This window comes from Martes martes (assembly GCF_963455335.1).
Source record: "Martes martes genome assembly, chromosome: 2".
Lineage (NCBI taxonomy): Eukaryota > Metazoa > Chordata > Mammalia > Carnivora > Mustelidae > Martes > Martes martes.
This window is the reverse complement of record NC_137889.1, coordinates 171815695-171842021: the sequence shown is the minus strand read 5'-3', so window position 1 is coordinate 171842021 and position 26327 is coordinate 171815695. Positions and strand designations below refer to the sequence as shown.

Here is a 26327-nt window from a genome sequence, read left to right as displayed (position 1 = left end):
CTCATGTTAATTAGGTAAAGGGTGTTTTGTTTGTTTTTTATTTTTTGTTTTTACCAGGAGGCTCCATAAGAAGAAATTCAAACACAAATGTGAACTGTTGGAGGAATAAATAATACCCGCATATCCCTCTTTTGATTTCATTTTATACATCAGGTAGAATTGGTACTTGTGGTTATTTTGTGCTACTGAAAGTTATATGTGATCTTTCTTTCCTCCCTAGAAACTTTATACAGTATGTGATGTGGCTCTCTGTGTTATAAATAGTAAAAGTGCTTTGTGCAATGCAGAATCACCAAAGGATCCAGTCCTTCCAATGAAATTTTTTACACAACCTGAAAAGGTAATTTTTTTCTCTTTACTGTTCTACCACACGAACTGATTTAAATTTCATTTACCATCAACCCTAGTGGGAAACAGTGGATTGTCTTGACTACAAAGTAAGAAATACCTCTTCATATTTATATCAATGATTGGGAGGTTGTCTTCCAAAACCCTGAACAAACACCATTCTCACCTTGCAGAGTACGAGAATGCAAATCAAGCTTTATGGTGGTGCTCTTCCGTGAGCTCTTCCTTCTGGATATTTCTAGTGTGGAAAAGGAGTTTTCAGATTTCTTAAATTATTTTAATTTCATTTTATTAAAACACTGTGTTTTATTAGGCAAGAAACAAAATGGTATAAATAGTATAAATATTATAATTACATATATAATAGAGATACTATATACACACACACACACACACGAAATAAAATGTTAGAATTAACAGAACTGGTCACAGCAGATGATAAACCAGTATTCTAATCAACAGCTTCTAACTTAAGGGACTTTAGACAGGTTAACTCTTCTAAGCCTCAGTTTCTGTCTCTCTAAAATTCAGGTGATAATACCTATGAAGAATTACTAATATTATGTCTATAATTTTATGTTTATGAGAGTTTGTCACATAGTAAGCATTCAGTAGATGGTAGTAATAATACATCGTTTGTTCTGCTATCATCAAACTAAGTCTTCTGTGTAAGTAAATTTTCCAGCTAACTAAAAGCTCTTTGTTTTCCAACTAAACTTTTTTTAAAAAAGTTTTCTATTTATTTCCTGCTTTAAGGAAGTATTTGGAAGTTTAACCTTCCTGTGCTTTGTTTAAAAAACAGAATCCTAATTTTTTTTTTTTCTTTTAAATTAAGTAGGCTTCATACCCAACGTGGGGCTTGAACTCAGGACCCTGAGGTCAGGAGTCACATGCTCTTACCAACTGAGCCAGCCAGACAACCCCAGAGTCCTAAATATTTTTAATTGGAAAAAATACATCATTTAAAAATTTTTATACATTTTTCAAACCTTAAGATATGCTTCAGGGTAATACCCTCCCTTGGAGTATTTTACAGAACATGCCCAGGAAATGGAACTTCCTACTTTTAATGCCATACTTTGACAAAATTTTTAAACAGATTTTCTTTAATTTAGTATTTAGCACTTAGTTTGCCTGGTTTTTGATAGGAATAATAAAGATTGCAAAGTTATTTGCTCTCTAATTTAATAGGTACTGGTCTTTGTAAGTAGTCCTACCTGAGCTCTTGAATTTAAATTTACTTTTATTATTGACCTAGGATTATTGTGACCAGAATAGTACCCCAATAGAACCTTCATATAAGGGGTGCCTGGGTGGCTCAGCTGGTTAATCGACTGCCTTCAGCTCAGGTCATGATCTCAGGGTCCTGGGATTGAGCCACATGTCAGGCTCCCTGCTCAAGGGGGAGTCTGCTTCTCCCTCTCCCTCTGCCTGCTACTCCACCTGCTTGTGCTCTCTCTCTCTCTCTCTGTCAAATAAATAAATTAAAAAAAAAATGTTCATATAATGGTGATCCCATCATTAAGAATTAAATTGCTGGGGTGCCTGGGTGTCTCGGTTGGGCATCTGCCTTTGGCTCAGGTCATGATCCCAGGGTCCTAAGATCGAACCCCACTTCAGGAGCTCTCCCCAGCAGGGAGTTTGCTTCTCCCTCTCACTCTCCCTCTATCCTCTCCTTCTCTCTCTCAAATAAATAAATAAATAAATCTTTTAAAAGAGGGGGGAATTAAATGAGGCACCTGGCTGGCTCAGTCAGTGGAGCATGTGATGCTCATTATCGGGACTCGGTCAGGGTCGTGAGCTCAAGCCCCATGTTGGATGTGAAGCCTACTTTTAAAAAAGAAAACAAAGAATTAAATTGCTGTTTGTAAGTACACCAAAGTTTATTTTAGTTGGTTTTGTTTTGATATCTGAAACTTAGTGTTTTTAGCCTTCTTAAGAACTAGGTTGTTTGCTTTCTGTTTTTTGTTTTTTTTTTTAATTAACATATAATGTATTATTTACCCCAGGTGTACAGGTCTGTGAATCATCAGCCTTACACAATTCATAGCACTCACCATAGAACATACCCTCCCCAGTGTCCATCACCCAGCCACCCGTTGCTCCCCCGCCAACCCTCTAGCAGCCCTCAGTTTGTTTCCTGAGATAAGAGGCTCTTACGGTTTGTCTCCTTCCCTACCCCCATCTTGTTTCATTTTTTCCCTCCCTACCCCCCACGACCCCCCAACCCTGCCTCTCAAATTCATCATATCAGGGAGATCATATGATAATTGTCTTTCTCTGATTGACTTACTTCACTTAGCATAATACCCTCTAGTTCTATCCATGTAGTTGGAAATGGTAGGATTTCAGGGGTTTTGATGGCTGCATAGTATTCCATTATATATATACACGGCATCTTCTTTATACTGTTGATGGACATCTAGGTTCTTTCCATAGTTCGGCTATTGTGGACATTGCTGCTATAAACATTCGGGTGCGTGTGCCCCTTCGGATCACTATATTTGTATCTTTAGGGTAAATACCAAGCAGTGCGATTGCTGAGTCATAAGGTAGCTCTGTTTTCAACTTTTTGAGGAACCTCCACACTGAAGAACTAGGTGTTTTGTTTTTTTTTTTCAATGAACAGCTTTCCTCATTTCCTTTTCTGATATGTTGCTTTTAATCTGGTATAAATTTAAACACTAGGAAACTAAGCGTATTGAGATAATGAGCCTAGTGAGACTACACTATGTCTTGATGGATAAAGTGAATGAACGTTGGTACCCAGGCTTTGTAACATTGATTTAAGCTGCACAAAAGCTTTGGCGGGGGGGGGCGGTGGATATAGCTGTGCCTGGAACACATGCTAAAACTGTTATGTCTTTACCATCTGTTCTTCCCTATGACACCAGTTTGAAAGTAAACTTAATAAAAGAAAACAAAGATAATTTTTTAAGTGAGAGTACTTAAAAAATTAATAAACTTCTTGGTCATAGTGAATCACTTTACTTATATGACATCATTGTGGTTCATACGGGTGCTGTTCCCCAGATATTTAACAGAAGCATCAAAGTACTCTTAGGCTTCATGTAGGTAAAACTTTCAAGACATCAGTGTCCACATTAGGCTTAATTCATTTATTAACTATTAAACATCACTGCCGCCAAAGAACATTATAATTCACTTAATTATATTTTGGCAGTGTATTTACCTTCATTATTTGGACAGTCTTATGGTTCTAAGAAACAGTACTTTCAATGAAAGTGACAGTTTTTTTTCAATGAGAGTAATTTTCTTGAAATCCAGTGTGGAGTTATTTTAGTGAATATTAAGTGCTTAATATATGCACTGTACCATTTTGAATGCTTTGGGAATGAAGTAGGTTTTACAATAGAGTAGAGAAAGTAGTTCAGTGAATAATCTGGAGACTATTTACCCTGAACTATATGAAAAAATAGGAATGTGTTTTATTTAAAATGTGATTTAAATAATTGAACTCTGATATTTGCCAAGTCTTACGTGCCATTGAGTTGAAGCTAGAGTTAATGACATGGTTCATTAAATATGCTTTATTTGAGGAATTAATATGTATCCTGGCCCAAATGTAATTGTTATCATAATGCACAGTGCCTGAAAAGACTTGTTTGGATAGTGAAAATACACTTGTTCACTTGATTTTTTTTTTTTGGTAGGATTTCTGTAATGACAAGAGTTACATTTCAGAAGAGACCAGAGTACTTCTGTTAACAGGAAAGGTATTATGTACTAGATAATTTGGAAAGCTTTGTCTCATGTATATATTACTTCTGCTGTTCTTAGAAATAACTTTTAAATGTCCCGTGGATTTTATAGTTCCTGATTCTTAAGGACCGTATTGTGGATTGTAGCATCTTGTTCTCAGGCTTTTTTCTGCCATAAGTGACTCTTGAATTACAATCATGTGTTTTCATCAGTAGTAGTAGGCTTCAAGTTACTCAGAATCCACAAAGCAGATTTTCTTGAAAATTGGTATAATAAATTTAGATATGTAAGATTTAAAAAAAGAAAAAATTTTAAAGTATTAATGAGTTAGATAATTTATATTCTATAAAAGTATTATGACATCTAAAAGAGCAATAGAAATTTAATTTTTGATAAAAATAAGTGTCTAAACTGTTATTATATACTTGTAATTGTTTATTTGTAAGACATTATATCTTATGTATTTTGCTGTGTGTTTCAGGGGTACTTTTTATTTTGATTGAACAATAGGAAGTAACTAAATACTGCCTATTTAAGTAGAAGTAATACTTCTGACTTGTATTCAGACAAACCCAATTTTACAAAATTATCATTTCTAATAAATTTAGAATTAAACTTTCCAACTTAACAGTTTCTTGGCTTAGGCTAAACAGTATCTTTTACACATAATAAATCCTTTATTATGTGAATCCCTACAGTAAGGTATAAAATAACATGCATATGTGTAATTTTTAGCCAAAACCTGCTGGAGTACTAGGTGCAGTAAACAAGCCTTTATCAGCAACGGGAAGGAAACCATATGTTAGAAGCACCGGAGCTGAGACTGGAAGCAACATTAATGTAAATTCAGAGCTGAACCCTTCAACCGGAAACCGATCAAGGCAATGTTTTTCCTCCACTTGTCTTTGTTACTATCACTCTCTACTTGTTTCATATTTTATTTTTACCTAAAGCACTAGATCACAAAAACAGACTTTAGGAAACATTTTGGCAAAAAATAATAGTGCTGACTTTTAGTATAATTAATGATGGAAATTCAGAGTACACAATTACATTTTGAACCCATGTAACATCCCAAGTGTGTAAAAAAGTAAATGGAACAGAAATGGAAAATAATTTCCTTTTTTTTAAGATTTTCTTTATTTGAGAGAGAGAGAGTGTGTGAGAATGAGAGAGAGATCACAGGGAAGGGTAAGGAGAGAAGCAGGCTCTGCCCTGAGCAGGGAGCCCGATAGGGGGCTCAGTCCCAGAACCCCAGGATCATGACCTGAGCTGAAGGCAGATGCTTAACCAACTGAGCCACCCAAGTGCCCCAAATTTAAGCATATCTAATATATGTTACAACGAATTTACATAGAAATGCCTATATAAAAAAATCGAACACTTAGGAAAACTATGATCATAAAACTCTTAAATTGAATTTATATACATTTTAATTTTAACTCAATAAAATTTGTATAGCATGAGTTAAGATAAATTGTTGTAACATTTCTACTTATAAGAACATTCTATGTTTGGGACGCCTGGGTGGCTCAGTTGGTTAAGCGGCTGCCTTCGGCTCAGGTCATGATCCCAGGCTCCTGGGATTGAGTCCCACATCAGGCTCCTTGCTCAGCAGGGAGCCTGCTTCTCCCTCTGTCTCTGTCTGCCTGTGCTCACTCACTCTGACAAATAAATAAATAAAATCTTTAAAAAAAAAAAAAGAATATTCCATGTTTATTTTAACATATTAGGTCTTTACCATGTTAGCTGCATAAAAATTTCCATCTGACCCTACTCTAAATCAACACTAAAAATAGAAGCTTTTAAAGAGTTTTATTCTTTCTCATGAAATTTTAACTATAAACTCAGTTTGTTTTGTCTTAAACACATTCTTAACAGTAGAACCCCAAAATATAAAATAAATTAACATGGAACATCTGTGGTTTACAGAAATGGTGGGTCTCAAAACTCCTCCCCTGCGACCTCTTCTTCCAGCTCTCTTCCTTGCAGAGCATAACAACACAGACTGGAGGGGCGCCTGGCGGGCTCAGTGGAGCACGCAACTCTTGATCTCGGGGTTTGGAGTTCGAGCCCCACTTTGGGCCTAGTGGTTACTTAAAAATAAAATCTTAAAAAAAAAAAATAAAAAACACACACTAGAGACAACACAACTATGCACTATCTATATTACACCGATCACTGTACTTTTACTTTAGGGTTTCCTACCCCCAAGAGAAATTCTTAGTACAGTTGTATGATTTTGTAGCTATCTCTCTGTTGGTCTTAGGCAGTCATTTGTGTCTTACATTAGTAAGGTTAAAGAGAATCAGTAACATGATATAATACAGCAGTGGTCTATAACCACAGAAGATGAGAATCTTGCTAATGCTGCATCATTTGACTGGGCTTCTAAATTAGCCTACACTTGTTTCCTCATTGGTTAGTGAAAGGGTAGGCTCTCTGTCCATGTGAAATAAAGAAACTTTGGTTTATTTTTCTTCAACAGGGAACAGAGTTCAGAGGCAGTAGAAACTGGAGTCAGTGAAAATGAAGAGAACCCTGTGAGAATTATTTCTGTCACACCTGTGAAGAATATTGACCCAGTAAAGAATAAGGTAAATTTTTAAAATTTAACAAATGGATTTCTTGCAGAGATTATCGGTTTCATGGTAGACGTTAAGCAGCCCCCACTTGACAAGTGACTGCGTACTACGTATTCTCCATTCGCGTATACCGCCTCTTGCCATGCTCTCACTGTGCTTCCTGTGTCCTTCTCCCGCACTGCTGCACCCAGAACTGGAAAGACTAGGAATTCAGAGTTTTTGAGAGCTTTCAAAGTTTATTGACTCCTATAAAGGATGTGTATACTGTTTTTATTTCTGTTATATTTTTTGAACGTTAAATTTATGAGTAACCTTTTAAAATGTACTTGAGTTTTTGTTTAATGGCTACATTCTTTATTGCTGACCTTATAATTATGGCACCCGATTTTCTTAACAGTATCGTGGCAGGAGAAAAACAACGGTAAGAATCAGACCTGAGTCTCAGTCTCGGCTCTGCCACTCATTGGCTGTGTGTTTACTTAGACAGATTGCTTGACTTCTCTAATCTTCTGTTGAACTATAGAATGAAACCAGTCACTTACCTCAGTAGCAATGGCATGGGAATACTGTTACTTCTTTTCCTACAAAATCATATTCTCAACATATTTATCTTTTTATTGCCCACCATATATTTATAGTATTCATCAAATGTTTTAGGAATTGCCCTGGCGTACATAAAATACAAGACTGTACAGTTATTCCACAAGAGCTGAACTATGCATGCTCATTATGTGAATTCAAACTGAACAGATGAGGATACTTTTTTAGTCAATCTTTCACTATTCAGCCTCTTGCTGTGTGTTATCTGAAGTTCGGTATGTCAGTAGATTCAGCTAACAGGGAGCCTCTCACTGCCAAAACTCTTGGAATTCAGAAACCAGTAGACTTGAATATTGTGGGATTCTTGTATAGAATTAAACAGTCTTGATGTAAACAAACTTAGATGCAATAATGCATATTGCCACAGACATTCATTTAAACATACTTGTAGAAAGAGATGGTACAGGGGATAAAGATGTTTATCTGGCACAAAGAACTATAATTTTTCTAGCCTGTGATCTAAAATTCTATGTAAGATATAAATTGATGTTATATGTCAGTTATACTTTAATAAAAGATAAATGGGATATTTAAATTCTAATTTTTGAAAAGCCAAAATGGTAATTTATGATTAATCTATAATATTGTTCCAAACCCTTATTTTAACTTTTTCATGCTTCCAAAGAATTTTTTTGAGAATTTTTTTTATTTTTTGTTTTTTGTTTTTTTATAGATTCCATTAATTTATTTGAGAGAGAGAAAGTGAGCACAAACAGGGTAAGGGGCTCAGGGAGCCTGATGTTGGGCTCAATCCAGGACCCTGGGATCATGACCTGAGCTGAAGGCAGACACTTAAACAACTGAACCACCCAGGCGCCCCTCCAAAGAATGTTTTTGTTTTTAAATATTTCATTCATTTATTTGACAGCGGGAGACAACAGCGAGAGAGGGAATACAAGCAGGGGGAGTGTGAGAGGAAGAAACAGGCTTCCTGCTGAGCAGGGAGCCCGACGTGGGGCTCGGCCCCAGAATCCCGGGATCATGACCTGAGCCAAAGGCAGACGCTTAACAAATGAGCCACCCAGGCACCCTTCCAAAGAAAGTTTTAACAAATTTTGATATAGCTCTGAACACACAGGAGTTGTATTTTGACAAAACTTAATCATCTCCCAGTCAGGTCTCCCATAAGTTAGTGTTCTCATTTCTTTCCAAACTCTGAATCCTCAGTCTTCTAGGCTCAAAAAACTGTCCTGTTGGTATACTAAAGGAAGATAAAGATCTAAGAGAGTGTTTCTTGCTGACCAATTTTTCAAAGAGATTAATGCATAAACCAATTTATTATGTGTATAAAAATAATCCAGCAAACTAGATATGGGTGTTGACAAATCAGGACATTCTTGAGGCGCCTGGGTGGCTCAGTCAGTTAAGCATCCGACTCTTGATTTTGGCTCAGGTCAAGATCTCGGAGTTGGGATGTCAAGCCCCACACTGGATTCTGCGCTGGATGTGGAACCTGCTTAAGATTCTCTCTCCCTTTGCTACTGCCCCGCTCCATCTCTAAAGGGAAAAAAAATCAGGACATACTCTCCTGTTATTTACTGTGTGAGAGAGATTGGATTAACAGTCTTGTAATATGAAGGATGAGTGAAGGAAGTAGTTAAAAGAAGCAAGACTGAGCCCATGGATTCAGGAAAGAGGTGCTGCCTTTGTTGTCCGGAAGGAGTCTTCTTTTTCCTCGTACCCGTGGCCAACCAATGGGTTTCTTCTTTCATTTGCCTTTTAATGAGTTCTTCAAACATATGCACATGTACATAATATGCATAAATGTGTAAATACAGTCATGTGCATGATTTTTAATGTAGTCTTGTTCCTTTTAAAAAGTAATGTATTACTTTTTTTCTTATCTTACCATTTTTACGTGTGTATACACATAAACTTAACATAACTTCCTTAAGGAGTTCATTAGAAGCCTTGGAATTCCCGGTCCTGAGAATACTTTCAAAATAATTCATTCCAGTACAGATCTTGATATTTAAGGAATTTATGTTTATAGAATTGTTTTGTGCTCTTTTAGGAGATCATTTCTGATCAGACCACCCAGGGCAACATCAGCAGTGACCGAGGAAAGAAAAGAAATGTAGCAGCAGCTGGCGCAGAGAACATCCAGCAAAAAACAGATGAGAAAGTAGATGAATCAGGACCACCTGCCCCTTCCAAACCCAGGAGAGGACGCCGACCCAAGTCTGAATCTCAGGGCAATGCAACCAAAAATGACGACATAAACAAACCTCTGGGCAAAGGAAGAAAGAGAGCAGCGGTCAGTCAGGACAGCCCTGGGGGTCTGGAAGCAGGTAATGCCAAAGCACCGAAACTGCAAGACGGAGCCAAAAAGGCAGCACCAGCAGAGAGACAGATTGACTTACAAAGGTAACGGGCCGTTCTGTCTGGACGCCATTGAGACGTTTTGTTTTCTTTTTAGCATGTGCCGGTCACCCCCAACCTCCGAGGCATTTGGGTCTGCAAACAGCCCTTTGTTTCCTGAGTAGGTTATAACAGCGTTGGTTTCGATCTCATAACCTCCAGGATGCCAGTTTGAAGAGAGATCTTGTTTCTTTTGGTTAATTTTTAATTAGGATATCATGTTTTGCATTTCTGCTTACTAGCAAGGACAGTACTAAATTTTGCTTAGTATCCTTCACATAGTTACATGGGCTTTCCTTCATTTAAAGGGCTGCCTTTGGGTAAAAAGGTCTCAGGATGGGGCACCTGGGTGGCTTAGTTATGTGTCTGCCTTCGTCTCAGGTCATGATCCCGAGGTCTTGGGATCGAGCCCCAAGTCAGACTCGTGCTCAGTGAGGAGCCTGCTTCTTCCCCGCCCTCTGCTGCTTCCCTGCTTCTGCACTCTTGCTCTTTGTCAAACAAATAAATAAATTCCTTTTTAAAAAGTGGGGGTCTTGGGGTGCCTGGGTGGCTCAGTGGGTTAAAGCCTCTGCCTTCGGCTCAGGTCATGATCCCAGGGTCCTGGGATCGAGCTCTGCCTCGGGCTCTCTGCTCAGCAGGGAACCTGCTTCCCCCTCTCTCTGCCTGCCTCTGCCTACTTGTGATCTCTGTCAGGTAAATTAATTTTTAAAAATCTTAAAAAAAAAAAAAAGAGGGACTGTCTCAGAATGGAGAAGACAAAAGTCATAGCACACAAACAGGTATATCCTGCTCTTGAATTCCACTTGTTAGAGTTAATTTTAATACAAGTCAACAGTTTACCTCTTTCCCCCACTCTCCAGTGAAACCACCTCACAGCTACTCCTCTTTGATCATTCTTGGGTTGGATCTTCAGTTTCTCTGTCCTATAATGGTGGTGTTCCAGCTGCAGATCTAGAAGTTGGCTCCTTTCGGACTTGGCCTACAGTTAGAACTTAGCCCTGCCCCCTTCTTTTTTCTTTGTATATCTGTACTGAATTCATCTCCCCTTGAATGAGGTTGAAGGCATCTGAATTCTTTGTAGGAAAGAGACAGTCTTGATCATCTTAGGATGATCCCACCAGCTACCACAGTGTTACCTGAAGCATATGTGTTAACAAGTACATTTTTTACATTACTATTCATGTTAAATTTTCTTATATTTTAAGTGTCTCAAGCTACCTTTTACAACATCTCATGTGAGCAGACCCAGGCCCAAACCTGATCTAAGTAATGGGTGTTTCTCCTACTCACTTCTAGTGTTACGGACTAAAGATCTAAATCTTCGACCTAGAACATCATATTTAACCTCAGCCTCCTCTTTGTCATCAGTAAGACAGCATAATAAATAGGGGCGCCTGGGTGGCTCAGTCGAGTAAGCCTCTGCCTTCGGCTCAGGTCATGATCCCAGTGTCCTGGGATCGAGCTCCACATCGAGCTCCCAGCTCACCGGGAAGCCTGTTCTCCCTCTCCCGTTCCCCCTGCTTGTGTTGCCTCCCTCGCTGTGTTTCTCTCTGTCAGATAAATAAAAATTTTAAAAATCTCAAAAAAGAAAGTATAATAAATAATACCTTCTTCAAAGGACTGTCTTAAGAATTAAATGGATGAGTAAATATAAAGCACTTAACCAAGTTAAGCATAGAATAAGTGCTCAGTCATTGTTGTAAACATGGTTTGGAATTCTGGTTTCTCTACCCCTTAATACACTTTTCCAGTTACACAAAAGTTAAATAGTGTCTTCAAGATGGCCAGAATTTTCTGAAGGGTTATTCTATTCTAGACGTTCCATTAGTACTGATCACCACACAAAGGCCACTTGGGCCACCTGACCTGACCTCTTTTCACTGTGCTTTTTTTGCCTTCTAACCCAAATATCCAGGGTACTTACTTGCTCCCTGAAAGTGTTTTCAGTAACCACCAGACCTTGTCTCTGATTAGCACCTGGTCAAGCCCCCAGCTCTACTTCTGCTGCACCATGTGCCCCAACATCACCAAACCAACAAAAACAGCTTCTATGCCAGAAACTGCTTAAAAATAGCACGGAGCCTTCTTGAAAATCTAAAAATTTAACAAAAGATAGAAGTACATTCTGAAACTTTCTCCCAGGCTTCCTTTTATCTTTTCCTAAACCTGATATGCAAGTCTGCCCTTCTGTTCTAGCTTTATGACTTAAGCCTGGACTCCTGGTGAACTGCTGAGTGCAAGTTCACATACTCCACAAACTCCCGCTCATGATCCCCTTTCATGTAGAGCTGAATGCCTTGTAGGCACATCAGCATTGCTCCTGGTACTCGTCCTCCGTTCTCTTAACCAATACTCAGCTGATAAGAGTGCTGGGCATCATCCTGGGTGTTGGCGATACAAATGTATCCGAAGTGGAAAGGTTCTTGCCCTTATTTCCCTAGCATGTCAGCTCCAGAAGAGACCAGAAAACTTTCGCATTTGGTCTGCTGAATGATACTGTAAAAGTATAGGGTTTTTTTTTGTTTTGTTTTAAGATACATTTATTTGACAGCACAGGCAGGGGAAGCAGCAGAGGGAGAGGGAGGAGCAGGCTTCCCGCTGAGCAGGGAGCCTGATGTGGGGTTTGATCCCAGGACCCTGGGATCGTGACCTGAGCCGAAGGCAGATGCTCAACCGACGGAGCCACCCAGGCGCTCCTAGGATTTTCTTAATTACTACATAAAAGAGAATGAAATTCCAACACATCCTATAACATGGATGAACCCTAAGAACATTGTGTTAAGTGAAATGAGCCATACCCCAAAAGACAAATGTCGTTTGATTCACTTTATCTGAGCCACCTAGAGCCATCACATTCGTATACACAGAAAGTAGAGTGGTGGCCGCCAGGGTGATGAGGGAGTAGAAAGCTCTAGTGTTCAGTGGGTATACAGAGTTTCATTTGGGGAAGAGGAAAACATTCTAGAAATGAATGGCCTTGATTGTACAACATTTTGAATGTACTTAATGCCACTGAACTGTGTACTTAAAAATGGTTAAAGTGGTAAATGTTAAGTCATAAATTTTACTACAACAAAAAAATTGCTACATATGAAAAATGATCTCCAACACTTATATAGTACTGATTATGAGCCAGGCTCAATTCTAAGGTCTTTGTTAATCTATTAAATCCTTAAAACACCTCTTTGTGGTAAGTTCTACCATCATTCCCAGGTCACAAAGAACAGGAAACCCAGGTATAGGGACCCCATGTAGCTTTTGCTCTCTGCTTATATAAATAGTGGGGCCAGGATTAAACCTCCAGAGTTTGTAACTGCCATGCTAAATTGTATTTTAAATAAAATTAAGTCTTGATTTTTAAGGCAGTACACATGCACACGAAACTGGTATGACAGAGTGCTTTGAAAATACTTCTAGCGGCGCCTGGGTGGCTCAGTCTGTTAAGTGTCTGCCTTCAGCTCAGGACACGATCCCAGGGTCCTGGGATCAAGACCTGCATGCGGCTCCCTGCTCGTCGGGAAGCCTGCTTCTCCCTCTCCCTCTTCCCTGGCTTGTGTTCCCTCTCTCTCGCTGTCTTTCTGTCAAATAAAATCTGGAGGGAAAAAAAGGAAAATACTTCTATATGTTATTTTCTTGTATACCTTAAATAGTTAATGTAGTTCATAAGTGTAATAGTTTCCATAATGGAGTCCATTTGCATTGTTAATTTTTATAACTCTTATGTAAAAAGCTAGTTTAGTTAGTTATTTTTAAGTTTATTTAAGTAATGTCTGTACCCATCGTGGGGCTCGAACTTAAGACCTTGCGATCAGGAGTCGCATGCTCTTCCAACTGAGCCAGCCAGGAACCCCTAAAGCTATTTTATTTAAAAAAACCACAGGTTAAGCCAAACAGACTAACTATCGTCATCTTTTTAAGCTTTTCCGGAGTACATGCAAACAAAAGCCCCTGCTTGTTAGCGTCAGGGAGGAATAAAGCAAGCAGTAGATCAGAGTGTCTTGGAAGCGGCGCACTTAAAGAAAAGGAAGCACCCCATGCTAAGAACGTTGTCAGACTGATGAAAATTGGGTAGAATAATGTGCAGAATATATTTGGGGTGGGGCTTGGCGTATTTATTAATAAAATAATAGTAATAATAGGGAAAGGTTGTTAAACATCTATTTGCCTTGCCAACAGTCAGTATGAAGCAGGTACAAGCCTAGGTTAGAGTTAAGGAGACCTGAAGAGACTGTCTCTGGGCACCTGGCCGGTGCCATGCAGAGCATGACTTGGGACCCAGGAGCATCCCTTAGTGAGCACCCCAGTGTGCTGGTCCCCCCTGTAGTTTATGCCGTATTTCGAAACATTTTTAAAATAACCATGAACTTTCCGAACTCTCTTTTTCCTCTTAAGATACTGTGTAATGATGTAAAAGATAACGTGTAATTACCACCAAAAGATGGAATAGGCACACCAAGTCAAAAGTTCCTTATTCGTGATTCAGCTGGTATTTGAACTATCTCAACTTAAGGAGAAATCAGGTCAAAATCCTGAAGGTACTGGCTTCATTTTTATTTCATGGTGGGACTGTAGCTTCCACCTTCCTACAAGATTAAGCCTACTTCTCATTGGGGCATCTGGCTGGCTCAGTAGAGCATGCCACTCTTGATCTCAGGGTCGTGAGTTCGAGCCCCATGTTGGGCATAGACTTTACTTAAAAATTAATAAATAAAAATAAACATACTTCTCATTAACTACAAGTATTACTTGTGATTGATTTGACATCCCACCTGCATTTGCCTGAGACTGGTGAGGATCACATACAGATTAAAGCCCATGACTACAGTCCCCAGCATAGAGCTAATCCAGCGCCTCGAGTCATCCTGTCAGGTCGTCATTAAAATTTAAGCCAGCTACTTACTAAGAAAAGATAATAGGGTTGCGGAGCTTGAGAGCCATCGAACACTAAATCTGTGAGTGCAGGATGACCCCAGGGTGATCGCTTGCTCATCGCCCTGGAGACTCAAAGCCTCCCTCCTGGAGTGAGATCTGAATGGCTACACGGAGGCCGTTCGCCCCGGGCTTGAAGCGAGTCTTAAAGGCGAGACTGTGGTAAGTCGGGCGCCGTGCCCTAGTGCCTCCCTGCGGCCCTGCGCTCTAACTCCAGATGCCACTTCAGTCTCTTCCTCAACCTTTCATTATTCTTCACACCTTTTACTTGATTGATTTGTTACTTGCCAGATGGTCCGTTCCTGCTCTGGTCACAGGTTTCCACAGTAACGTCCGAAAAGACCCCCTCCCCTCGGCGTTACCCACTCCGCTTTACTCCGCGTCTTCGCAGGCCCTCCGCGGCTGCGGCCTCCTCACGGCGGCCAGGCCACACCTCCTGCTAGCACCGCCCCTCGAAATCTCGCTCCGTCTTCTAGCTTGATATGTGTAGTACCATTGTGTGATTTTATTATTAATGAAAACCATTTTGGGGACCCCAGGATATACCAGCCACAGTCTAGATACTTCTGTACGCCACCTTGTTTAATCCTGCAGCACTCTTCAGTAGGACTCTTGATAAATGGTAGCCTCTAGAGCTGTTCTGATACCACGGCCAACACTTGTAATGTGTAGTGCGCTGACCCTCTAGAATTCCTCTTACTCGGTTCTCTTCCTGAGAACGATAGGTCAATAATAATTACTTTTAGTATGATTCCTACCTGTATAATTTCTTTATTAATTCAAGGGTGGATACTTTATCTAAAACATGGCTAGTATATACAGAAATTTACTGGCCTAGATTTTGCTTCTTTAATCTGGGAATTGATACTTGTAAACTTAACTATAGAATTTTTAGATAGCCTTGGATTTTTGCAGTAAATATATTATTCCCTCAGCTGTTGCATGTGTGTGCGTGCGCATACACATGCACGTTCCAGTAAATGTGCCTGTCTGTATTTTGGGCTATATTTGGAATTGTTACTTTAGAAAATTCCTGGAATTTATCCTATACATTTATAATAATTAGCCATTTATTTATTGTCAGGAAACAGTATCTGACAACTGGACAATTAATGTTGGTTTTCTGAGTTTTGGGTGAAGGGTAGATCAGTGTTTCAGTTACTAAGTTTACTTCTTTTTCCTTTATGTTTTTGAGCTGTTATCCAGACGGCAAACAGTCCAAACATTTTGCATTGTTGATTCTTCAGTATGTTTTGCTTACACTTAAGGCTAATTTTTTTTTTAAAGATTTTATTTATTTATTTGACAGAGAGAGAGACAGCGAGAGAGGGAACACAAGCAGAGGGGGTGGGAGAGGGAGAAGGAGGTTTCCTGCTGAGCAGGGAGCCTGATGCAGGGCTCAATCCCAGGACCCTGGGATCATGACCTGAGCCGAACGCAGATGCTTAATGACTGAGCCACCCCAGGGCTAAATTCTTCCACAAGGAAGAGACTATCAGGAGATACCAGTGGAGAAACAGTCCTTAAATTTGGGACTTCTGAAGAAACTAAATATAAAGAAATTTATCTGTAGGAAAATAGACTGTAGTTTTCCCTTCTTTGGATGAGTATGTTTTGCTTAGCATGCTTAGTGTAGAAGTGTTTAAGAATCTTGGATTTTTTTTTTTTTTAAAGCAAAGAATTTCCTACTTCCTGTGCTCATTTGTGTATTGAGAAAGTTTCCTGTCATTACCTGGGTTCATATCTTAAAATCATAGTAACCCCTCAGTATGTTCCTCATGAGTTACACAACCATGTATTACTTTGATATGAATACTTTTTCAGTAATAGGTGAATTTTTATCAAAATAGTACGACATTTCTTCGAAGCCAGGTGCTTGGATATGATGACAGTTCACTTTGGGACATAGTATCAAGTGCATGGAATTCTTCCAGTGATCTGGATCGTTGAAGTCTGTGAGAGCGCCCAGGAAGATACTGAGAACTCAGAGCTGGTAAAGGGAAGCTTCCTGAAGGTGCAGCAGGCAGCTTCTGGAAGTTTTGTTTTGGTTTTTTTTTTTTTAAGATTTTATTTATTTATTTGACACACACAGAGAGAAATCACAAGTAGGGAGAGAGGTAGTCAGAGAGAGAGAGGGAAGCAGGCTCTCCGCTGAGCAGAGAGCCCAATGCGGGACCCGATCCCAGGACCCTGAGATCATGACCTGAGCTGAAGGCAGAGGCTTACCCACTGAGCCACCCAGGCACCTGGAAGATTTTTTGATAGAACATTAAATCTGTTTTATATATTATAACAAATTAAGTCTTCTTAAGAATCTTAATCACTTAGGTGGTTTTTTAAGCACTGTCATCTTAGTAATATGATTCTATAAGATTCCATATGTAGTGGAATACAAGTAAACAACTTCCTTACCTTTCTCCCAAGTTTGGAATTGTTGTGAAGGAGACCCAGTTTTACTGCTGATATGGCTGAGGAAAGATGGAGAAATGACAGGCCAGGTGGTTACTAATGCCTTGCCTCTAAATTAAACAACCACAGGCAGACCTGAATGCCCCTTTTGGAGGCAAAAGAAAACAAATCTAGGAGAGGATAAGCCCAGCATGCTTAGTTTCTCCCACCCCTCGCCTCTCAACTAGTAGATGGGTTCTTTCTCCTCCCAAAGAGGAGTTGGGTGAGAGAAGAGAGACCATATCCCCCATGCTCATGCTTCCAGAAATCAGACTGTCTCTCCTTACTGGGGAAATGGGACCTGTGGGGATTTGATGCCTCTAAATTCTCCTTGTTTTTTTGGTTTTTTTCTTTTGTTTTTAGTATACTGAAATGCATGTGTTTGGGGAGCCCCTGGGTGGCTCGGTTGGTTGAGTGTCTGACTTCGGTCTGGTCATGATCTCAGGGTTCTGGAATCCAGCCCCCACATCAGGCTCCAGGCTCCATGCTCCGTGGGGCGTCTGCTTCTCCGTCTGCACCTGTCCCTCCCTTTGCTCAGGCGCTCTCTCTCAAATACATAAATAAAATCTTTTAAAAAAATAAATGAGGGAGGAGTCAAGATGGCAGAGAAGTAGCAGGCTGAGATGACATCGGGTAGCAGGAGATCAGCTAGATAGCTTATCTAACCATTGTGAACACCTACAAATCCAACGGGAAATTGAAGAGAAGAAGAGCAACAATTCCAGAAACAGAAAATCGATCACTTTCTGAAAGGTAGGACCTGCGGAGAAGTGAATCCAAAGCGACAGGAAGACAGACTGTGGGGGGAGGGGCCGGCTCCCAGCAAGTCGCGGAGCAACAGAGCACAACATTAGGACTTTTAAAAGTCTGCTCCACGGAGGGACATCGCTCCAGAGGCTAAACCGGGGAGAAGCCCAGGCGGGGTCGCAGAAGGACCGGGGGCGTCTGAGTGCCGCAGAGCTCGCAGGTATTAGAGCGGGGAAGCCAGCTACAGCGACAAAGCCGAGGAGTGAGTTCTCAGCCCGGGGTTACCTTGTGCCGGTCGCAGGCTGCGTGGGCTCGGAGCATGGCCGGAGGCCACGGAGACGGAAGCGACCGGCGCTTTTCTCCAAGTGCCAGCAATTGACTGCTTCCCTCCAGGCACGACCGCAGGCCAGGGAGACGGGGCGGTTGGGCACTTTTCTCTGAGGGTGCACTGAAGAGCGGGACCCCAAGCTTTTGGCTCCTCCGGGCCGGAGACTAGGAGGCCGCCATCTTCATTCCCGTCTTCTGGAACTCTACAAAAGTGCTCAGGGAACAAAAGCTCCCGAAAGCAAACCCGAGTGGATTACTTAGCCCGGCCCCTGGCAAGGGCGGTGCAATTCCACCTGCGGCAAAGACACTTGAGAATCACCACAACAGGCCCTTCCCCCAGAAGATCAACAAGAAACCCAGCCAAGACCAACTTCACTCACCAAGAACAGCGGAATTCTATAGGAGGAGAAAGCAAATCTTATCTGGACAAAATGACAAGGCAGAAAAACTCACCACAAAAAAAAGAACAAGACGCAGTACCGAAGGCTGGAGACCTGATCAATACGGACATTGGTAACATGACAGATCTAGAGTTCAGAATGACGATTCTCAAGGTTCTAGCCGGGCTCGAAAAAGGCATGGAAGATATTAGAGAAACCCTCTCCGGAGAGATAAAAGCCCTTTCTGGAGAAATAAAAGAGCTAAAATCTAACCAAGTTGAAATCAAAAAAGCTATTAATGAGGTGCAATCAAAAATGGAAGCTCTCACTGCTAGGATAAATGAGGCAGAAGAAAGAATTAGTGACATAGAAGACCAAATGACAGAGAATAAAGAAGCTGAGCAAAAGAGAGACAAACAAATACTGGACCACGAGGAGAGAATTCGAGAGATAAGCGACACCATAAGAAGACACAACATTAGAATAATTGGGATTCCAGAAGAAGAAAGAGAGAGGGGAGCAGAAGGTATATTGGAGACAATTATTGGAGAGAATTTCCCTAATATGGCAAAGGGAACAAACATCAAAATCCAGGAAATGCTAAGAACGCCCCTCAAAATCAATAAAAATAGGTCCACACCTCGTCACCTGATAGTAAAATTTACAAGTCTTAGCGACAAAGAGAAAATCCTGAAAGCAGCCCGGGAAAAGAAGTCTGTAACATACAAGGGTAAAAACATTAGATTGGCAGCGGACCTATCCACAGAGACCTGGCAGGCCTGAAAGAACTGGCATGATATATTCAGAGCACTAAATGAGAAAAACATGCAGCCAAGAATACTATATCCAGCTAGGCTATCATTGAAAATAGGAGGAGAGATAAAGAGCTTCCAGGACAAACAAAAGCTGAAAGAATTTGCAAACACCAAACCAGCTCTACAGGAAATATTGAAAGGGGTCCTCTAAGCAAAGAGAGACCCTAAAAGTAGTAGATCAGAAAGAAACAGAGACGATATACAGTAACAGTCACCTTACAGGCAATACAATGGCACTAAATTCATATCTCTCAATAGTTACCCTGAATGTTAATGGGCTAAATGCCCCAATCAAAAGACACAGGGTATCAGAATGGATAAAAAACCAAAACCCATCAATATGCTGCCTACAAGAAACTCATTTTAGACCTGAAGACACCTCCAGATTTAAAGTGAGGGGGTGGAAAACAATGTACCATGCTAATGGACATCAGAAGAAAGCTGGGGTGGCAATCCTTGTATCAGATCAATTAGATTTTAAGCCAAAGACTATAATAAGAGAAGAGGAAGGACACTATATCATACTCAAAGGGTCTGTCCAACAAGAAGACCTAACAATCTTAAATATCTATGCCCCTAACATGGGAGCAGCCAACTATATAAACCAATTAATAACAAAATCAAAGAAATACATCGACAGTAATACAATAATAGCAGGGGACTTTAACACTCCCCTCACTGAAGTGGACAGATCATCTAAGCAAAAGTTCAACAAGGAAATAAAGGCCTTAAATGACACACTGGACCAGATGGACATCACAGATATCTTCAGAACATTCCATCCCAAAGCAACAGAATATACATTCTTCTCTAGTGCACATGGAACATTCTCCAGAATAGACCACATCCTGGGTCATAAATCAGGTCTCAACCGGTATCAAAAGATTGAGATCATTCCCTGCATGTTTACAGACCACAATGCTCTGAAGCTAGAACTCAATCACAAGAGGAAATTTGGAAAGAACGTGGAGACTAAACAGCATCCTTCTAAAGAATGAATGGGTCAACCAGGAAATTAAAGAAGAATTGAAAAAATTCATGGAAACAAATGATAATGAAAACACAAAGGTTCAGAATCTGTGGGACACAACAAAGGCAGTCCTGAGAGGAAAATATATAGCGGTACAAGCCTTTCTCAAGAAACAAGAAAGGTCTCAAATACACAACCTAACCCTACACCTAAAGGAGCTGGAGAAAGAACAACAAGAAAGCCTAAACCCAGCAGGAGAAGAGAAATCATAAAGATCAGAGCAGAAATCAATGAAATAGAAACTAAAAAAACAATAGAACAAATCAACAAAACTAGGAGCTGGTTCTTTGAAAGAATTCATAAGATTGACAAACCCCTGGCCAGACTTATCAAAAAGAAAAGAGAAAGGATGCAAATAAATAAAATCATGAATGAAAGAGGGGAGATCACAACCAACACCAAAGAAATACAATTATAAGAACATACTCCGAGCAACTCTACGCCAACAAATTTGACAACCTGGAAGAAATGGATACATTTCTAGAGACATATAAACTACCACAACTGAACCAGGAAGAAATAGATAACCTGAACAGACTCATAACCAGTAAGGAAATTGAAACAGTCATCAAAAATCTCCAAACAAAGTCCAGGACCAGACAGCTTCCCAGGGGAATTCTACCAAACATTTAAAGAAGAATTAATTCCTATTCTCCTGAAACTGTTCCAAAAAATAGAAATGAAAGGAAAACTTCCAAACTCATTTTATGAGGCCAGCATCACCTTGATCCCAAAACCAGACAAGGATCCCACCAAAAAAGAGAATTACAGACCAATATCCTTGATGAACACAGATGCGAAAATTCTCACCAAAATACTGGCCAATAGGATCCAACAGTACATTAAAAGGATTATTCACCACGACCAAGTGGGATTTATTCCAGGGCTGCAAGGTTGGTTCAACATCCGCAAATCCATCAATGTGATACAATACATTAATGAAAGAATAAGAACCATATGATACTCTCAATAGATGCTGAAAAAGCATTTGACAAAGTGCAGCATCCCTTCCTGATTAAAACTCTTCAAAGTGTAGGGATAGAAGGCACAGACCTCAATATTATCAAAGCCATCTATGAAAAACCCACCACAAATATCATTCTCAATGGAGAAACTGAAAGCTTTTCCGCTAAGGTCAGGAACACGGCAAGGATGTCCGTTATCACCACTGCTGTTCAACATAGTACTAGAAGTCCTAGCCTCAGCAATCAGACAACAAAAAGAAATTAAAGGCATCCAAATTGGCAAAGAAGAAGTCAGACTATCACTCTTTGCAGATGATATGATACTATATGTGGGAAACCCAAAAGGCTCCACTCCAAAACTGCTAGAACTTGTACAGGAATTCAGTAAAGTGTCAGGATATAAAATCAATGCACAGAAATCGGTCGCATTTCTTTACACTAACAACAAGACAGAAGAAAGAGAAATTGAGGAGTCAGTCCCATTTATAATCACACCCAAAACCATAAGATACCTAGGAATAAATCTAACCAAAGAGGCAAAGAATCTATACTCAGAAAACTATAAAGTACTCATGAAAGAAATTGAGGAAGACACAAAGAAATGGAAAAATATTCCATGCTCATGGATTGGAAGAACAAATATTGTGAAAATGTCTATTCTGGGGCGCCTGGGTGGCTCAGTGGGTTAGGCCGCTGCCTTCGGCTCAGGTCATGGTCTCGGGGTCCTGGGATCGAGCCCCGCGTCGGGCTCCTTGCTCAGCGGGGAGCCTGCTTCTCTCTCTGCCTCTGCCTGCCTCTCTACCTGCTTGTGCTCTCTGTCTCTCCCTCTGTCAAATAAATAAATAAAATCTTTAAAAAAAAAAAAAAAAAAAAAGAAAAGAAAATGTCTATTCTACCTAAAGCAATCTACACATTTAATGCAATCCCTATTAAAAACCCCTCCATTTTTTTTTTTTAAGAAATAGAACAAATAATCCTAAAATTTATATGGAACCAGAAAAGACCTCGAATAGTCAAAGGAATATTGAAAAAGAAAGCCAAAGTCGGTGGCGTCACAATTCCAGACTTCAAGCTCTATTACAAAGCTGTCATCATCAAGACAGTATGGTACTGGCACAAAAACAGACACATAGATCAATGGATCAGAATAGAGAGCCCAGAAATAGACCCTCAACTCTATGGTCAACTAATCTTCGACAAAGGAGGAAGGAATATCCAATGGAAAAAAGACAGCCTCTTCAACAAATGGTGCTGGGAAAATTGGACGGCCACATGCAGAAAAATGAAATTGGACTATTTCCTTACACCACACACGAAAATAGACTCAAAATGGATGAAGGACCTCAATGTGAGAAAGGAATCCATCAAAATCCTTGAGAACACAGGCAGCAACCTCTTTGACCTTAACCGCAGCAACTTCTTCCTAGGAACATCGCCAAAGGCAACAGAAGCAAGGGCAAAAATGAACTATAGGGATTTCATCAAGATCAAAAGCTTTTGCACAGCAAAGGAAACAGTTAACAAAACCAAAAGACACCTTACAGAATGGGAGAAGATACTTGCAAACGACATATCAGATAAAGGGCTAGTATCCAAAATCTATAAAGAGCTTAGCAAATTCAACACCCAAAGAACAAATAATCTAATCAAGAAATGGGCAGAGGACATGAACAGACATTTCTGCAAAGAAGACATCCAGATGGCCAACAGACACATGAAAAAACGCTCCACATCACTCGGCATCAGGGAAATACAAATCAAAACCACAATGAGATACCACCTCACACCAGTCAGAATGGCTAAAATTAACAAGTCAAGAAATGACAGATGCTAGCGAGGATGCGGAGAGAGGGGAACCCTCCTACACTGTTGGTGGGAATGCAAGCTGGTGCAACCACTCTGGAAAACAGTGTGGAGGTTCCTCAAAAAACTGAAAATAGAGCTACCCTATGACCCAGCAATTGCACTACTGGGTATATATCCTAAAGATACAAACATGGTGCTCCGAAGGGGCACGTGCACCCGAATGTTTATAGCAGCAATGTCCACAATAGCCAAACTGTGGAAAGAACCTAGATGTCCATCAACAGATGAATGGATAAAGAAGAAGTGGTATATATACACAATGGAATACTATGCAGCCATCAAAAGAAATGAAATCTTGCCATTTGCGACGATGTGGATGGAACTAGAGGGTATTATGCTTAGTGAAATAAGTCAATCGGAGAAAGACAACTATCATATGATCTCTTTGATATGAGGAAGTGGAGATGCAATGTGGGGGTGATGGGGGGAGGTAGGAAAAGAAAAAATGAAAAGATGGGATTGGGAGGGAAACAAACCATAAAAGACACAATCTCAAAAAACAGACTGAGGGTTGCTGGGGGAGGGGGGAGGGGGGACGGGAGAGGGTGGTGGGGATATGGACATTGGGGAGGGTATGTGCTATGATGAGTGCTATGAAATGTGTAAACCTGGCGATTCACAGACCTGTACCCCTGGGGATAAAAATACATTATATGTTTATTAAAATAAATAAGTAAATAAATAAATAACATTGGGGCGCCTGGGTGGCTCAGTGGGTTAAAGCCTCTGCCTTCGGCTCAGGTCATGATCCCAGGGTCCTGGGATCGAGCCCCACGTCGGGCTCTCTGCTCAGCGGGGAGCCTGCTTCCTCCTCTCTCTGCCTGCCTCTCTGCCTACTTGTGATCTCTCTCTCTCTCTGTCAAATAAATAATAAATAAAAATCTTAAAAAATAATAATAAGAAGAAGATGGATGTGTTTACCCATTTCGGAAGTCAGAACTTCTTTTGCTGCTTATAAATAGTGCCCAGTAGGGTGCATGGGTGGCTCAGTTGGTTAGGCAACTGCCTTCGGCTCATGTCATGATCCTCTAGTCCCGGGTTCCAGTACCGAATCGGGCTCCCAGCTCCACAGGGAGTCTGCTTCACCCTCTGACATTCTCCCCTCTCATGCTCTCTCTCACTGTCTCTTTCTCAAATAAATATATAAAATCTAAAAAAATTTTTTTAAAAGTTTTAAGTAAAGTGCCCAGTAACTTTTTTTCTGTAATACAATTTTGAAATAATACTAATGACAAATTATAGTTATTTCAAATAAATAGCTTTTATTGTTTTGTTGTAAGCAAATCTGCCATTGGGTAGCAGCGCCTAATGGCTGAAAATAAAAACTTCTTCATTGGTGTTTTGTGTTTATATAGTTTAGAGAAGGATTCCTTAAAACAAGGTCTCAGATGAAAAATGGGAAAATAATTTTGAGATTTTTAGATCATAACTATAGAAATGAAGTAATTCTGGTTTGGTGTGTTTTCCTGTTTATGTCTTTTCTAACTTTGCTTTCTTCTACTCCCCTCCCCAAGGTAAAAAGAAAACTCATTTGCAAAGGGAGAAAATGAAAGCCAAGCAGAAGCAGGCTCCAGCTTCTGCAAAAACTTGGATTCAAAACATCCCTGAACAGAAGATGAAGTTAACTTCAGAACACACTTTCTGCCTTGAAAACTGAAAGAAACTATTACTTCCTTTTCACATGACCACAAGTCCTTTGATGGAAATGTACAGCAGAAACTCTTGAGAGAGAGGCTAAAGCAACTCTATTCTTCCCTTCCCCTAGACTTTTCTTAGGAAAAGTCAATAATTAAGCAAATTGCTTAACACTTGGTTCCAGTTCCTGCATATCTGGAGTTTAAAGGCATAATACACCATTGATTTCCATGCTGCAGTTTTTATTTTAAAGAAAGTAACAGGATGTCCTTACACTGACACTGAAAATTCATCAATTTTAGAGCCAGGAATTCCCATGTTACACAGAAAACAAACAAACAAAAAACAAAAAAAAAAAAAATAGAAGTCTACTGAATTAATTTTTTAGAAGAAAAGAGATCAGATTAAATATTTCTTTGTTTTTCCTTTTGGAAACTTTTATGTATAATTCTTTCTGCCTGCCTACTTTTCTGCAAAAATGAGATGTACAGATTTCAGTTCCCTGCTATGAAAAGTGATGTGGTGGCAATTTTATAAATGTTGCTTTCTGATTTTTATCAGAGTGAGAAAATAATTAAAATTATTATTGATTTCATATCACTTCATATTTTGATTTCCCCTCCATTTTAGTTTAATATAATTTGCAATAAATGTACATATTGTTGTTTGTTTCATAAAGCATATCACTTTAAAATGGTTTTTACTCCTGTGATTATGTTGGAATATTTGGAATTTTAAAGGAGTAAAGACTGCCCAGCATTTGGTTTTATAAATGTTTGTCACCAGATTTTTATTATTGATGTAAAGAAAAAGTCAATTTTTTTAAATAGTTGGACTTTGGCAGCTTTGTAAGGAAAGTTGGAGGTGTTTAGGATGGCTATCAAGCTTCAGCATTGTGCTGATGGGAAATAAGTATTTTGCTTTTGTCTGCCGGTCTGGGCTCAGTTTTTATGTTTATTTTAGAAGACAACTGTTGCATCAATATATTGTTTCTTGGCATTGTTCAGCATAGGTAATGTGTGCACTTTTTGTGTACACATACTCATATTTAAGTTTTTTGCATAAAATAAATGCTTCTAGATGTCATATGGTAGTCTTTTTTAATCTCTTTATCATATTATGTTTTCTTGTGAGTTTCTTTTTATGTAAAGGGCTAAAGTCATAACATGATTACAGTCAACTCTCCATTATCTATATAAAATAGTGACTATGCCTCGGGTTTCAGGTTTTGCAGTCATAATTTAAATCACAAACTTAATGAAACCAAGTATATTGCAAGAGCTAATTCAGGAGGAACTTGAACTTTGTCCTTCTTCATGCTCAGAGTTATAGCTGCCCCCCATTCTGTACTTGAGGCTCTTTCCCAAAGCCCTCACTGAATGTGCTCACTCAGTTCCTTGCACATTCCTAGTGAGGGTCAGAAGACATAAATGACACTTGCATTAGAACTTGGGTCTTAGGAGGCTGTAGTCTACAAGGAATGTAAAACAGCGAACGTGAGCTATGTCAGAAAATAATTACTATGTTAAATGTGAAATTTGCTAGCAGTAAATGTCACTTATCTCATA

At 39.8% G+C, this 26327-nt stretch overlaps 1 protein-coding gene across 1 annotated transcript in view; it reads left to right on the top strand.

Annotated features, from left to right (window-relative positions):
* Positions 1-25844, top strand: part of PDS5A (PDS5 cohesin associated factor A) — a 143202-nt gene extending 117358 nt beyond the window's left edge. Inside the window, exons 28-33 of the mRNA XM_080796909.1 lie at positions 221-340; positions 4023-4085; positions 4807-4952; positions 6560-6668; positions 9271-9623; positions 24639-25844. Of these exons, the coding sequence (XP_080653035.1) occupies positions 221-340; positions 4023-4085; positions 4807-4952; positions 6560-6668; positions 9271-9623; positions 24639-24642 (795 nt within the window). The 3' untranslated portion in view covers positions 24643-25844. The remainder of the gene's footprint in view (positions 1-220; positions 341-4022; positions 4086-4806; positions 4953-6559; positions 6669-9270; positions 9624-24638) is intronic.
* The last annotated feature ends 483 nt before the right edge of the window (positions 25845-26327 follow it).